Source organism: Solea solea, chromosome 17 (genome assembly GCF_958295425.1).
Source record: "Solea solea chromosome 17, fSolSol10.1, whole genome shotgun sequence".
Lineage (NCBI taxonomy): Eukaryota > Metazoa > Chordata > Actinopteri > Pleuronectiformes > Soleidae > Solea > Solea solea.
In genome coordinates this window covers 16,214,491-16,231,057 of record NC_081150.1, presented here as the reverse complement: position 1 = coordinate 16,231,057, position 16,567 = coordinate 16,214,491, and the positions used below count along the sequence as shown (strand labels likewise).

General features: G+C 39.0%; 1 protein-coding gene across 6 annotated transcripts in view; it reads right to left on the bottom strand.

The window, feature by feature from the left end:
- The window catches only part of lama2 (laminin, alpha 2), a 192,011-nt gene that overhangs the window by 82,161 nt on the left and 93,283 nt on the right, over positions 1–16,567 (bottom strand). For all 6 annotated transcript variants that reach the window (XM_058613746.1, XM_058613747.1, XM_058613749.1 and 3 more), the window contains exons 19-21: positions 14,482–14,609; positions 10,653–10,739; positions 989–1,200 (exon numbers count right to left, since the gene is read on the bottom strand). In XM_058613746.1, coding sequence (XP_058469729.1) covers positions 989–1,200; positions 10,653–10,739; positions 14,482–14,609 — 427 coding nt within the window. The remainder of the gene's footprint in view (positions 1–988; positions 1,201–10,652; positions 10,740–14,481; positions 14,610–16,567) is intronic.

The window sequence follows — 16,567 nt, the reverse complement described above, 5'->3', positions numbered from 1 at the left end:
TTGAATTTGTGAAATCTGGAAATACATCACAGTTCAAAGTTCCCTTGGCTCGTTTTTATGAACAAAAAGAAAAGAAAAATGCTCTATTTTGTGACTTCTGCACAATTATCGCTGCTTCATATCACTACAAAGAAATGTGACATAAAATGAATCATAACTTTGACTCAACAACACGTAAGAAGACAAAACCCCTGCATTTTTAAAGTCTGAATATGTGACCTATAAACACACACCGCCAGGATGCCCATATAAGGACATCCCATTTAGCATGGGTGCACCTACAGCACAGATCCGTGCCACATGAGCACTAAGGGTTAATTCTATTCTATCAAAAAACCTGGTCATTCAGCAGTTTTACAGGATAAATGATTTGGTCCCTTTCTGTCACTGCTGGTGTATACAGTCAAATGCTCCCTGAGTCAGGTCTGATAGTTTTGCTGGACAGAGCCCATTTCCCAATAAAGGATGCAGCACGCAGTTAATGTTTACAACGTTTTCTGTTCACAAAGACCAAACATCAACAACAACAAAATCCCCCGCTGTAAGTCAAAAAGTATATACTTTCTAAAATGTTCTATTTGGCTTGAAAATGAGTCTATGAAGCCTTTGTTGAACAGCAGCCACTGAAACAAGCAAACAAACTCAATAATGTTACTTTCAGGAAGAAATTAGCTGCTAATGAAAGTTCTGCCTTGTACCAGCGCGAGTGCACATTAGCAGCATTATTAAAGCTGTGTGTGTTTAATTACTTCTAAACTGTAAAACACAGAACTTACGATACAGTTTACACACTATAAAATTAAATGAACAGAATAGGCCTTAAATTGACTGCAAGACAAACACCGAATGACAGTTTCCTGATTAAAATGTTTTCATATTTTTCAATAATTTACTAAATCCTTAATTCATTTAGTAATTGTAGCTATTTGTATTATGTATTCATTTCTGTTTAGTTATTTATTTTTTGTATGGATGCCGGGTCACTTACGTCTGCAGTCTTTTGCGATGAGAGCGTCTCCATAGTAACCATCAGCACAGCTGTCACACTCCGCACCGCCGTAGCCTTGCCGGCAGTGCAGACACTGGCCTGTGATTGGATCACAGCTACCAGGTGCCGACAAGTCCAGATTACCGCTGCAGTCACACGGCTGGCAGAGGCCTCCTGGTGTCATAGGTCTGCCGTAGTATCCGTTAGAACATCTAGGAGGCAGCAGAGAGGCGACAATGAGATCATGATGATGTGGATTTGTTTATGGGTGTGATATAAACTCTACGGATGAGTATTAGTGCCACAAATAATAATTTAAAGAAAGAAAAAAATAAATAAAACAGCATGAATTCTGAATCTCAAAATCCTGAGATTGTCGGAATTCTGAGAAAAAAAGTCTAAATTCTGACTTTCCTGCGATTAAAGTCTGACTTTTTTCTCTGAATTCTGACTTTTTCTTTTATCTTGGAATTCCAAATTTTTACTCTGAATTCTGACTTTTTCTTTAGTCTTAGAATTCCCACTTTTTTCTCTGAAGTACGACTTTTTCCTTTAATCTTAGAATTCCCACTTTTTTCTCTGAATTCTGACTTTTTATTTAATCTAAGAATTACGACTTTTTTTCTCTGAATTCGGACTTCATTTTATTTTTGTGGTCCTAATACTCTTCCGTAAAACACAATCTGCTGCCTGAGGAAAGCATTTACTTAATCATTAGACATTAGATAAATGAATGTCTCCCTTTTTTAGTCCTAGTTGTATCCCAGGTATAAATAACAGCACAAACTTTCAAATTCTTTTTTGAAATACCCAAACAATTCATAAAAACACCATTTGGTGAGCTTCAGATTGTAATCCTCATGTTATTCCCCCTTAAAAAATGTATTTTAGTATATGCAAACCCTGCATCGGGTCTTGATTATTGAGTACATTTTCATATTCACACAGAAAATGCAGCTTTTTTTTTGTCAGACAGGAAAATATGCAGCGACTCAACCTGGTCTTTTCTATCAAATAATTACAGAGAACTCAGGATTTCTGTCAGTAAATATTGTCAAACCTATATTTTTTTTTACCCTGAAGATGTCAACAAACATCTCTGATTTATATCATTACTGGAATCAGGGATGAAAAAACAGTTGTTATCCCTGTCAAGCAAAGGATAAGTACTACAATTCCTAGAATTTTATTCTGTCTTTTCAGACACTTTCTGTCGACAAAAAAAAAACAAAAAAAAACGTGGAAGTCCAGGTAATCCAAAAAGATATTAAGTGGCTGAGAGAGTTCTCGGAGTGCAGCACCTCAAAAAGGAGCCAGTGAAACCAAATAAAACAGAGCTAAGCTGAAATAAAGCTCTACAGGCTGAAAGGGGGATGAAATGGAGTGTGAAAAGAGAGAGGAAGAGTGAATGAGGGGAGCGTGGAGACTGAGAGAGGGAATCCAGGACAAGGGGAGCTATGAAGACGATGGTAGTGTGTGTGTGTGTGTGTGTGTGGGGGGGGGGGGGGGGTGGCAGCAGAGAGGTCTTCACATTGAAAAGGGAATTGAATTTGGAGAGGAGGAAAAAGAAAGAGAGAGGGAACGAGTCTATAGCAGCCAGCCATTATTACCACTGACCCTCCATGGTACTCAATACAACTGCTTTATTATTAGATTCCCTGTGTGTTTGTGCATGTCGCTGACGTCTGCCTCTGTGCATGTGTTTGCTGCCTCTTTGGGAATCTTCTCTTGCTTTAACACTGACTCTGTGAGGACCAGGTTTGTCCTTGTGAAGACCAAAACCTGGTCCAAATGAGGCACAACCTCATTTCCGACAACCTGGTTAAATTGTGCTTCGGGGTTATTCATTAGCTGGTTATGGGTACTGTTAGGCATCGCTGCCCAAATGAATGGAAGTCAATGCAGTAAGCTACCAGTAGTCCTCATGGAGACCAAAACATGGTCCTAATGAGACAGAACCTTATTTCAGGAGGAATTATTTAAGTTTAGGGCTGAGATATGAATTGAGTTATAGGTAAAGCTGATCATACGGCTTTGTTTTTGTTGTCCAAATGAATGAAAGTCAATGCATGTCCTTAAAAGGTAAGCTACCAATAGTCAGTAGTGGGGGCCAAAACCTGGTCCTAATGAAGCAGAACCTTATTTCAGGAGGAGTTATTTAAGTTTAGTGTGAGTAAATGTGTACTTGTATTTAGGACCTTTTTTCTGTCACTTTTCAGGACCAGTAGACCTCATGGAGACCAAAAACCTGATCCTGATGAGGCAAAACTTAATTTCTAAAGGAATTATTTAAGTTTAGGGCTAAGATATGAATAGTGGTTAGGGTTAGGCATTAACAGCTTATGTATGTATGTTAAGTTAGGGATAATGCTTTTTTTAGGCCGGTGTGTGTGTTTGTGTGTACCTGGTTTTCCTTACATTGTGGGGACCTAAATCTGTTTAGATCTGTGGGGAATCCTTATGGGGACAAAAAAAATCAAGTCCCCATAACGTTCATTATTAAGCCTAACCCTAACCCTTAAGGTGAAGACATGTTAAAAGTTAGGTTGAGGTTAAGGTCGGGATTAGGCCACTAGTAATTATGGTTAAGGTTAGAGTAAGTCTCCAGGAAATGAATGCAAGTCCTCCAAAGTCATGGGAACCAGAGTGTGTGTGTGTGTGTGTGTGTGTGTGGGAGGGGGGGCTACTTGAGTCTCAAGAGGAAGTGAAGGTATTTTTGGTGGAGAGTGTCGAAGGCTCGAAGGAGATATATTGGGAGACACCTGGTCAAAACCATCAGAGTGCACAGGAAGAAGATGGGAAACACAACTGGTGGAGAATTACAGAGCGAGACAGAGAGAGAGAGAGAGAGATGGGGGGAGGTTTGGAACATAAAAGTTGTGGATCATATTTTTAGTGTTACAGCTTGGGAGTTGGTACCAGGGGAAGACAGTGCTCTGCTCCTCCCTCAAATGTCTTTGTCTATAATTTGAAGTTTTGAGATAATATTTCCAGTTTAAAAATAGAATCTGGGGCAGGGATGTTTTATAAATGGAAAAAAAAAAATGTGAATAAAATCTTTTGTTTTTGCTTTTGAGACACATGTATGTGCCATATTAAAGCAGCAGGATTGGTGAAAGGTGTTGAAGATCATGCGCAGGTTATTAAAACACTGTCCTGAGCTCCTCTTATCAGCAGAGCATGCTTTGCTTCATACATGACAGACGACCTGAGGCAATCGCCTTATCTCTGTCACACTCAGCTGATACCCACAGGTGTTTTAAGGTGTTTATTATCCAACTCTTTTTTAAAAGAATCTTTCCCTTTTTTGGAGGTTTCTATGCAGTGTAGGAGGCTGTTGTCGCCAGAAGGGATGTAGAGCTCTCTTTGTCTGAGCTATCGCTTCATGTGACACGACATATTCAGTTGCTGAAAGGTTATTATAGGAAATTATTGATCAGTAACTCACAAAAAAAAATCACACTTTCTGTATGTTAAAGGCAGGGAAATGAGGTCTTCTTTATATCAGATATGTGACAATGAAAATCTTTTTTTTTTAAACACTGTAGGGCTGCAGCAACTACTCCATTATTAATCATTTACTACATTGATCGTCAACTACTTTGATAATGAGTGTTTTTTCAAGAATGAAAACTCATTTTCTGATGTTTCAGCTTCTTAAATGTTCATATTCTGGTTTCTTTGATCCATATAACAAGGAAATCATGAAAACAGAGTCATTTTGGTTTGTCGGCGTTCGAGAACAACACCATTTCCAGGTTTGAACACCGATCAACTGTTTAAAAAAACATTTCATGACATTTTATGGACGACACAGATTAACCGATTATGAAAATAAATGTTAGTTGCACTCTTCACCTTGAAAGTTCATCCTTCAACTGTGTATTTTTATTTTCTAGTCTTGACGACCACTCAAAGCTGCTTTACATTATAGTTTTGTCATTCACCCATTCACACGCATTCACTCACACGTTCATACAGTACACATCGTCATGAGAAATGTAGGACGAAGTGTCTTGCCCAAGGACACATTGGCATGGAGACTAGCGGAGCCGGGAATGAAACCCACGACAGAGTGGTAGACACAACAGTTATTAGTTAGCAGTAGTTAATATGAATACTTTGATGGGTTTGATGAGTCAACAAAAGTGAACGCACCAAACAACGTGTAAGTACAGCGGCAAAGTCGCAAAGTGCAGCTGAGAGTGACTGGTAAGGGCGGCTGCATTAAATAGCTTTTCAGCTAATTCTAAATGGCTGTTTATGGACAGGAAATTGAAAAGCCGGAATCACTTAGCGGTGAGAGGATAGTCTATTAGTGCGGGGAGGGAGAAAGAAGAGCAGCTTATTCCGTTAATGCCCGTAACGCAGACAAATGACCACATTACAATTAATTAGCGCTAACAACAACTAAAAGGACTAGAGATAATGACGAGTAATGGACAGATAGTGCATAACAGGTATCAATTAGACTTAGGGGGAGAGAAAAAAAAAGTGAGTGCTGATCACCTGAATACTGTCATTACTCTTATCATATTGTTTGACTGTATTATGTGTGGAGACAGTGCAGCGGGGGTTTCTCTCCTCACTCCTCACTTCTTTTAGGAAACAGCTGTCCTCTCCCTATGACTGCATGCACCATATGGCGTCAGAGGAGCACGCACACACACACACACACACACAAAGGATGGATAGACAGATGCATTCTCTACATGGTCCTCCCCCCAAAAACAAACAAACACTGCCAACTGAATTTCGAAGCGTTCTGATGAATTAAAACAAGTCACGCTTTACCTCATAGTAGAATAACAACATGGTAATGTTTTTGTAATAGGGAGGTAAAATTAAGGTGTCTATTCTATTTCTAATGCAGTTCCTACCTTGGTTAAAACAATGGCAATAATGAGAACATTTTACGGTAATATCACTTTATTGCCTAATTGAAATCCTAGGAAACAGTTCGCTAATAAGAATTACTGAGGACTACCATCAGTGTAATAGCTGCACGAAGAAATTCATCCTTCCTTATGTCCCACAAACATTACCACTGCTACGGGTATCACCACAACAACTTCTACCAAAACTATCACGACACAGCTCTAGCACGATTTGGCACAGCTCGACTCTAGATAGTCTGGGTAATCAGTCACATGGTTTTCCATTCCTTCATAGTACCTCCTTAGTGTGGGCGGGGGTCGTCATAGCACGGCTGCACAAAACTGCCGTGACGTTGTATCTGAATCATTACAATGAGTTGATTAAAAAATTCAGTTCAGTACTTCCTGCTTGACCGGAGCACAGACTCCATCTGACACAGTCTGAACTGAAATACGACTGACTGGCTCATGATCTCACTGGCTTTCAGCAGTGCTGCCACTAAATACACCAGACTCCTCTGTTACATATTGCGATTTTTTACATTTTCTTTGCTAAATCTTAGAGATTAACGCATGTTTTCAGTCTTTTTAATTGCTCTACAGTTCGCCATTCGGTTTGATTCTTGTGTCGGACGTCGCGCTCACGCAGTGACGACACTCTCTGGTACCAGGTACTATATCACTAATGGAAAAGCGAGTAGAGTCAAGCCGAGTCGTGCTCGAACTGTATAATGGAAAAGCGCCATTAGAGTATTATTGGGGGGGAAACTGTACTATATTTCCCTAAATAGACTCTCGAATTGGGAGAGCATTAAAAAGCAAAGTGGACAAAGTCAGCACCTCACACCATGAGGAGGAAGAAAATTACAAAAACAAAGATTATTTGTGAGATTTTCCCACCAACCACTAAGGGGTTGTATTTTATTTTTTGAGGCAGAATGTACTGACCCGGGGTCATACCGGGTTATTTGAGGTCATTTTAGAAAATAAATCGCTGATGTTTCAGATTTCAGACACTAAAGGAAGAATCTGGTCGTGATTTATACCTGAGTGCCTGTAAAAGCAATACAGTAAACAAATCAATCAGCAGCCAGTAACACCACAGTACAGGACTTAAAGGTAGTAATGAAATAAAACAACAGAAACCACAAACTAACGACTCTTTCATATGAAATGAACTGTTGCCGTGTGGTACTGGAGCCACCTCTGTGACAGAGGAGTTTGAAAAATGCCTTGACAATGAGTCACTTTTCTTTCCACTGGCCAAATGAGGTTTATAAAAATAACGCAGAGGCAGACGGAGCGATTCAGCCGTGGACAGCATGGCGAGGCATTCAGACTATGCAGGTCACAGAGCCGAGGCCAGCGTCCACCACCACCACCAGCAGCTTTTCAACTCACACAACACAACACACGGCGAAGCAACCGCGCAACTGATACCCATCGTCTATTTGAAGCACAATGTTTTCATCCTGAAGATTAAAATTGTTATAATGATTATCGGCGCAGATGGCGTTCAAACACGGGTGCATCTAACGACAGACAAACTCAGCCTGTGCACAGCTCATGGAAGCATTTTTATTGGCTCCTCTCAACACAGACAGTTGACTCATCAGAGGGAACGGCACAGTGTGTGAGTGTGAAACGCTTCTCCTCTTTCAAATGTGAAAGCTCTGAAGAACGAGGGGACGCAACAATCACAGGCTTTTGACGGTACAATTATTGTCCGAGGACAAACCACAGCTTCACAACACTACTGCTATTTTTCAACACTAGCCTGAAGTGGATTACATGTCAATTTGGAGAGCATTAAGACTGCCCCCACACTTGAGGATCATCAAATCTGACTTGATTTTAAAAAAACGTGGGAGACCACGGACAAAAATTCACTTTGAAACCAATGTTTTAATCCTGAGAAAGCAAAGACTAGACGATCCAGTCAAGACGCAGGACCACACTTTAAGTCGTTTCCTGCTCACGCTCTCATTGGTTATCGTCCGATGTCACGTTTGTTAATCCCTTACACTACAGGATACCTACACACCCACGATTGTTGGAGGGTCCAGATTGAGACTGAAATCTGGTCAATTATCCTCTAGTGTGGACTTCCCGAGTTGGAAATCCAACTTGAGTCGACGTTCTAGTTGAAACTTCTGAAAAGGAATTCCAAAATTCGGACTTCTGACTACAAATAGAACGCATCATTATGTTCTGCCTGCAGTCATTTGTCATATCTCTCACAGTTGCCACTGTTGTTCAAAGAAAAATACTGTACTGTAGAGTCCAACACAGATGTAGCCTGGCCTGTAGGGTTAAATAACCTTAAAATGTTTAATTACGGTTAACAGTTGTATCTGTGTCTGTGTGAGTGTTGCCTTCTGTTGAGTCCAAATCTAGTTTGATATAATCTAAACTACATACTTGTGTCGAGGCAGATAAGAATAAAAAACAAAGTTTCTTATGCTGAAGAGGTTACGAGGACAGGACAGGGAAAAACGAGCTGAAAAGCAAGATGACTATCATGAAAGGTAGCTTTTATTTCATCTTAATTTATCTTAAATACACCTACAGATAATCCAGATTACAGTCAAAGACGTTGTTCATCATCTGGGCATGACAGGAATTAGATGAAAGGAAGTATGAGATGCTACAACTCAGAAAATATAAGTAAAAAAGGAAATAAAAAGGAAAAAGAGCTTTATGGACGCCAACTGCTGTCAAACACCACTAACTAACTTACTAACTAACTAGCAAACTGACTCACTAACTATCCTTATATCATCATTAACTTTATTTTAAGGGATTATTTAACTTTCATTTCCCACTTATCAATATGACAGTCCAGGATGTGAATCATCTAATTAACGACTAAATAACATCTCTAACTTTAGACTTCATTATTAAGTGAGAAAAAATATGACCATCAACAGTAACAGCTGAGTGGGAAAAAAAAGACATTGTTCACCCACTGATTTGTTAAAATGTACATCTATATATAAACACAAGCTACCTACGTACAGTACATACAGTACGTCTTGATTCTGCCTAAATGTTCCACTTGTGTCTGAGTTTATGAGAAAGTGAAAGTCAATACTAACAAATGCATTGGGCTGTGGGGGTCGTTTCACTCCCATACAAAACAGTCCTAATATACTGCATTTCACTGAGCCAGGGTGTGTGTGTGTGTGTTTTTTGTTTTTTTGCTCAGTCTGCATCAGCACATGACAGCGGAGCCCCGAGTTTTAACAAGACTGTCATCCAGAGACTTCTCATTAGGGCTCAGGCTGTGTACAGAAAAAAAAGAAGCAAGCTCACATCTAATGGAACAAGAATGTCACTCAGCTAATAAATGTGGTGAGGACAGAGACGCCGGACAGACAGTGAGACACACAAAAATCCTCTGCTTGTGAATGACTTGTCTGCCTTGGGCTGAGCTGAATTTATTAACAAAAGAAGAAGAAGTAGAATGTTTAGGAAATAAAAAACGACAACAGAGATGCAGAGATGTACGTCACGAAAACATACCTCACACTTCATTAAGCAGAGCGGCTGTGCTTACATGGACACTTGGCCAATTAAGAAAACCAGACACTGTCGTGTAAACAACATTTTCTAATTTACCATAATCCCAATAAGGCCTTTGTAAAGTATTCAGATGTTTATGTAAACATCTGTACATTTTAATCAGTTTATGTCCACTGTAGATGTTATAATCAGAGTAGGCTCGATTATGTAAATGGGACATGAAGAAAGAAGAAATTCCATTAGCAATGCATGTAAACACCATAATCTGAATAATGTTCTGCCAGGGAAGTGATGTGTTTTTCTGTCTGTCTGTATGAAGTGAATTTACTGACATTTTCCGGGGATGTACTGTAGGTTATGGCCCAAGGATGAAGTGATTAGATTGTGTTGGTGATCCTGAGGTGATTGTAGTGACACTGTGGGAAACTAAATCAGCTTTGCCAGAGTGTTCCTCTAGTTCAGGTCAAGGTCAAATGTCCAACTTTGGACCTTGTTGCAAGTAAACACCAAAGGATTTCCAAAGATTTATAGAGGCTGTTTTTTTGGCGTTAAACTTTGAGGCTGCATTATACGAAACCTGAGCATAAATGTGTGTTTACAGTAGTGTTTTTTTTAGTATTACTGCCATATCTGTAACACCTAATATCATTTTTAATAGATAAAATCTACATATCCAAATGATATGTTTAATAAAAGAATCATAGCTTCATTTTAAGCATGTAATATAAAAGAAACAGTGCTTAACAAATGTATTAGACTGCCACCCAAAGCCACAGATGCCCTAAATTAACAGCATTGGACTTCATCAAAATCATTTTTAATGTTTCTGTAATGGTTAATACACCAATTTGTAGAAGCTCTTTATCCAAAATGATATTTTTAGTGGTAAAATATAGTTATTACTGATATCCATGAAGTTTATAAAAAAACAGTAAAGTACATGATTATTTCTTGATTGAGTTGTCAAATTATTGTTATTTACTTGAATCCTGGAGAGAAAAATTAGTTGTAGTGGCTGAATGTTGAGCCCACTCAAATTTGGGCATAACAAATGTGAATTCAGTTTTTGTTATTTTGTTATTGTAATTTTTTTAAATATTTCTGAAATATTTGCATCAATCTTTGATAAAACAGCAAATTTATTTGACAACCGCCCCAAACAAATGTGTAGGTCCCGACCCAGTGATTTGGGAACAACTGCTTTACCGTAACTTTTCATGTTTAGTGTGTGTTTCTGTGTGTTTTTGCGTTCTGTGTGTTACCTGTCACATCGTGGTCCCGTGTATCCTGGCTGACACTGGTCGCAGAGTAACTCCCCCTCCTCGCCCAGGTGGCAGGTGGGGCTGAAGCTGACGCGTTGTTGTGATTTTTGTTGAAATTGTTGGCGAATTCGGGAGCGTTGTTGTTGTTGTTGTTGTTGTTGTTGTTGTTGTTCCAGTGTGGAGTACGGGAGCAGGACGAGGAGGAAGAGGAGAGGAGAGAGGCGAGTTAAGGACATTGTTTCTTTCTCGCCCTCACAAACACAAACACAAACCGGCGTCCCTCTTCTGTCGCTATTGAGTGCCTCGCATTCACGCTGAATGACACTTAATTTCCCCTCTTTCTCTCAATCCTCCTACCAACAAAGTCTTTCCTAAATGACTTGAAAGAGAGAGGGAAGAAAGCGAAGGAGAGTGAGTGCGAGACCGTCTGTCACCCTCCCACTTCCATAAACTATAGATAGTTCTCCTAGATCAGGTTCCAGGCCTCAGACTGGCAGACTAACTCGCTCAGTAACGACGAGCCGACTCTCTCAGATACAAGTTAAACTTATTTGGCCAAACAAAAAGCCATAAATAAAACCCTGATGCTTCTATACATCTGATTTGTGAAATTAGAGCATGTTGTTCAAAAGGAGTAGCATAAAAACCAGTTGAATTGATCAGTCACATATTTTATGGGAAATTTATGTAAAAAAGTAAATTTAAATTAACAATTTTAGCGGGTTTCAGAGGTTAAATCATGAGGATATCACACATTATGGTCTCAATAGATCTATGAATTATAGATTAAATATATAATATATTATATTATATTATTATATATTTAATATGTAAAATGTAAAGACTTCCACTTCCACTTGCAGGAAAACGGTTCAAATGTATATTTCAAGGTCTATCAAATACATATAATCTCAATTTTAGCAAAGTTTGGCTGAAACGATGTAAAAGAATGTCTATTAAAACATTTTAAAATGGGGGAGAAAAAATGCGTAAAGCCATTAAATAAAACCCTGATGCTTCTATACATGTGATTTTATATTCTTACAAGTGAAAGTATATAGTATATTGTTCAAAAGGAGTTGAATAAAAACCAGTTGAATTGATCATAGTAAAATATTTTATGGGAAAACTATGTAAAAAAAAAAACCTTAAGCATTAAGTCATAAATACCAGGTGCTAGGGTGTTTTTAGAGGTTAAATCGTGTGGATATAACAAGTTATGGTGTCCAGTTGGCTATAAATTATACATTAAATTTGATTTAAAATGCCTAATTTGACCAAATAGTTGTTGCAAATATGTAAAATGTAAAATCCTGCACAAATCTGACTTCAAATGTATTTTTCAAAGACTCAAATACGTATACAAACTCAATTTTAGCAAAGTTTGGATGAAACGCTGTAAAACAATGTCAATAAAAAACAACATAAAAAATGTGTACTTCATCAAGTATTAACTAAATTCCCCTGAAATATGTTAAATAGATTCAGACTGACACACACACACACCTGGAGGCGAGGTCATTATGCCTGCGCGTAAATAAAACACAACAGCACTCACACACCAAATTGATTTCTATCGACTGGCTCTAAATCAAACACGCCTGCTTCCAGCACTGAAACTAATATGAACATCACTTTATCAGATGTTCATAAGAGGACGGACATTACAGCTAACAACAGCCTGCCGGGGCCTCTGGCTGACTGGCTGCCTGTGTGGCTGCTTGAGAGAACTGGATTCAGGCAACATGAGGGACTGTGTGGTGGTTATTTTGAGGGTCTGAAAGGCACAGCACCTCCAAGCTATTATTACTGCAGGGGGGGTTAGAGGGAGGCAGAGCAGGAGAGACAGAGAGAGAGAGAGAGAGAGAGACGTGTCTTTCTTTAGCTCAGACTTTTGGACATGATGTGTCATGACTACATGAGGATTCTCAGCTGCTGCTGCTGCCGCTGCTGCTGCTGCCTGTGTGTATGTGTGTGTGTGCGTGTGGCCGCGTCGGTGACATCTGTGTGCCGAACACACACACACACAGCATCTCTCCCCGGTTGTGAGGAGAAAGTGCATCAAAGCAAAGGTGTGACATCTCGTTTTGTCAATTAGTTTGTTTTTTTAAAATGACGTTCGAGGATGTGCATGTTTGAGATTGTAATCACCACCTTCACCACCCGCAGTACATAAACCCCCAGTCTGAGTCACCGTCATTGCTCCCTGGTATGGTTTTCGGGAAAGAAATCTTAGTGATTCATTCTCAGTGTAGATTAGTCAACCTGTCTCTCCATGTGCTGAGGACCAGTGTGAGTTTGCTCTGCTGCCACTTCTCCTCCAGGCATCTGCACCATTCCCTGGTACAAGTCACTTCATCTGTACACTCACTTTATCGCCATTAATTATTGACTTTTAACATTTCATCAGTATCCAGTGTCTGCTCCGTGGTCCTAATCCGTGCTGGATTACGACAACATAAAATTAGAGGAAAAGATAAAAATAAATGATTGTGTTAAGTCTGTCCCACACTAGAGGAATTTCAAATCTGACTTGATTTTAAAAAAACGTGAGAGACCACAGACGCAATGAACTTTGTTACCGATTTTCAATGTTTTAATCCTGAGAAAGCAGAGAATATACGATCCAGAGATTTCACAAAGCCCTTTCACACCGGCAGAGCTTTGTGCCGGTTCCAGAACCTAATTTTGAAGCGTCCAATGCATTTTTGGTTCGGAACCTAAATAGTTGGTCCTCATCTGGAACCAAAACAATTGTTGGTTGCATGACATCGTCAGTGGGCGTGTCATATTCTGGGTTGTGAAAACGAGCAGAGAGTAGATTAAGCATGGAGCATGGAGTAATGAGGAATAATGTCCTTCCACTTTGGTTCCTATTAAACTGGTGTGAATGCGGGCTGGTTCGCCAGAAAGCAACAAGGTTCTGAGTCAACAGAACAGAACCAGAACCAGAACCAGAACTTGTGTCTGTCTGAAAGCTCTAGCAGATACTTGCGTGATTTAACGTTACTTCAGAATATCAATAAACATGAAGGCGGACTGTCGGCATCGTCAAGTTAATAGCTAAATATCAAACACGTTTAATACTTTAATACTTACCTGATTACCTGATTACTTTAAAATCGCGTCTGTTAATCCCTCACACTATAGGATTATTTGACCAGATAATCTGTTTAAATCAACCTAAAATCGGAAGACAAACAAGATTGTCGGAAGGTCCAGGTGAAATCAAGTCTGACTTGTTCTGACAAACATGTTAGAACAACTGAGATGGTACTAAATCAAATTTCTCGCGCTAACATTTTATTTACTTATGTGGACTATTTCATATTTCTTACTGAGCAATCTTAACTACATTAAGTTGAACAACCTTGATTTAATACTGTGACGCAGGCACAGCAGGAGCAGAGCTCCATACCAGAGGCGCGGTGCGATGGGAGGTTTTAAATACCTTAATGACTCGTGGGAGATGTTTAAGTTTGCTACTTTGTTAAGTTTTATAGCACTTCATATTAATTCCAACAGCGGTGATGACACTTTGCTCCACTCATGCTGATGCTTCTGCCTGTGGTGAAGACACTTCCTTCCATGTCACGATTACATTCCTACCCACCGTGATGAGCCCTCCGTTTGAGATGATATCCTTTAAAAAGTTTAAAGTTTAATAAAATATGAATTAAAAAAAGAGGCGTCAGGAATAGAAGAGACGAGGTCAGAAACGGAGAATTGGGGCCAGTGAGTCGCAAGGGTCAGCTGTGATGGACTGCTTTGATTAAACTGTGTTAAGATGGTGCCATTACAGCCACATCACATCACATGAGAGACCTACTTGTTGCTAGGAAGACTGAGTGGGCAGGCGCAGAGCTGACAGTCTGCGGGTGAACCATGGGTGGCGTTACCATAGTGACCAGGTAGGCAAGTGTCACAGTGGGGCCCATAGGTGTGGTGGGAACAGTCCTGGAGGAGACACACACGGGTTGAAGTTAAAAAAAAAAAAAAATGTCAGGGAAAACAAAATCAAACTCTGTGGCATCATGTAAATGTGAAATGTAATATTTTAAATACGAACACTTCATCTCTGTGACACTTTACTGGCCTGATGACGTTTATAGCAGCTTTAAGACCTGCTCTGAACATGCTTTTCTGCAAACTGTCTGTATGTGTGAATGTAAATGTCCACAGAAGTCACTCTAACTTAAAAGATTCTGCAGCCGGCTCCTTATAAGTATAATCTATAGATAAAAATCTGTAGTCTATAGATAATGACTGTAGTCTATTGATAAAGTCTGTGGTCTATAGATAAAGTATGTAGTCTATAGATAAAGTCTGTAGTCTATAGATAAAGACTGTAGTCTATTGATAAAGTCTGTGGTCTATAGATAAAGTATGTAGTCTATAGATAAAGTCTGTAGTCTATAGATAAAGACTGTAGTCTATTGATAAAGTCTGTGGTCAATAGATAAAGTATGTAGTCTATAGATAAAGTCTGTAGTCTATAGATAAAGACTGTAGTCTATTGATAAAGTCTGTGGTCTACAGAAAAAGTATGTGGTCTATAGGTAAAGTATGTAGTCTATAGATAAAGTCTGTAGTCCATAGATAAAGACTGTAGTCTATTGATAAAGTCTGTGGTCTATAGATCAAGTCTTGAGTCTATGGAAAAAGTCTGTAGTCTATAGATAAAGTCTGTAATCTACAGATAAAGCCTGTAGTCTATAGATACAGTCTGTAATCTACAAATAAAGTCTGTAATCTATAGATAAAGTCTGTAGCCTATAGATAAAGTCTGTAATCTATAGATAAAGCCTGTAGTCTATCGATAAAGTCTGTAATCTAAAGATAAATTCTGTAGTCTACAGATAAAGTCTGTAGTCTACAGATAAAGCCTGTAGTCTATAGATAAAGTCTGTAATCTGCAAATAAAGTCTGTAATCTATAAAGTCTGCAATCCAAAGATAATATCTGTAGCCTAAAGATAAAGTCTGTAATCTATAGATAAAGTCTGTAGTCTATCGATAAAGTCTGTAATCATAGATATTGTAAAGTCTATAGTCTGTTTTAACTAAATTACACCCATCCCCACACAATGTTCTGCCAGACCATATTATGTTGAACGTCAAACTTCAAAACCCTTTACCCAGAGTTCATATTTCAAAACACCTTATATTATATTATTTGGTTCATTACAATGAAAACACAAAGATAAAACACTTGTAACTTGAATTTTCACTTGTAAAGAAAAAAGGGTGAAGGCTGAATTTTAAGAATATTAACACGTATCTCACAATGAATGATACATTCTGTCTACTTTAATACTTAAAACAAAAGAAAAAATCTATTTAATTCAACATTTTCCGAACAAGCATTCACAGTTTGACCCCCCTGACTCACGGGCAAAGACTTTTCAACATTTGTTCATCTTTTGTGTTTTAAATATGAATGTTGATCCAGCTGACACTGGATACTGATGAAATGTTTATGTTCTGGTTCTGTGTGTGTGTGTGTCAAATCAGTTCTGCATCATTTCCTCCTCAGTCCAAGTGTCTCTTTGCGGCCAAGACCTGTAAGACCATCATTCAGTCATTTAACTGCAGCAAGAGAACATCGTCCTTGTGGAAGAAGTGTGTGTGTGTGTGTGTGTGCGTGTGTGCGTCTGTCTGCCTGTCACTGTGTATGAATATGGATACCAGGAGTGTTGGTTTGTTTGTGTGCATGTTGTCTGTGAGTGATTTCATGTCAACTTGTCTTTCTCTTCCTCTCTCAGTGTGTGTGTGTGTGTGTGCGTAAGAGAAAGAGACAGAGAGAGAGAAAAAGAGAGAGACAGAGAGACATGTCTGTCTTTCATTGTGTGTGTTTTCCCTCTGACATATCCCAGCATCCCCCTCATCTATAATGAAACATAACATGGTAATACA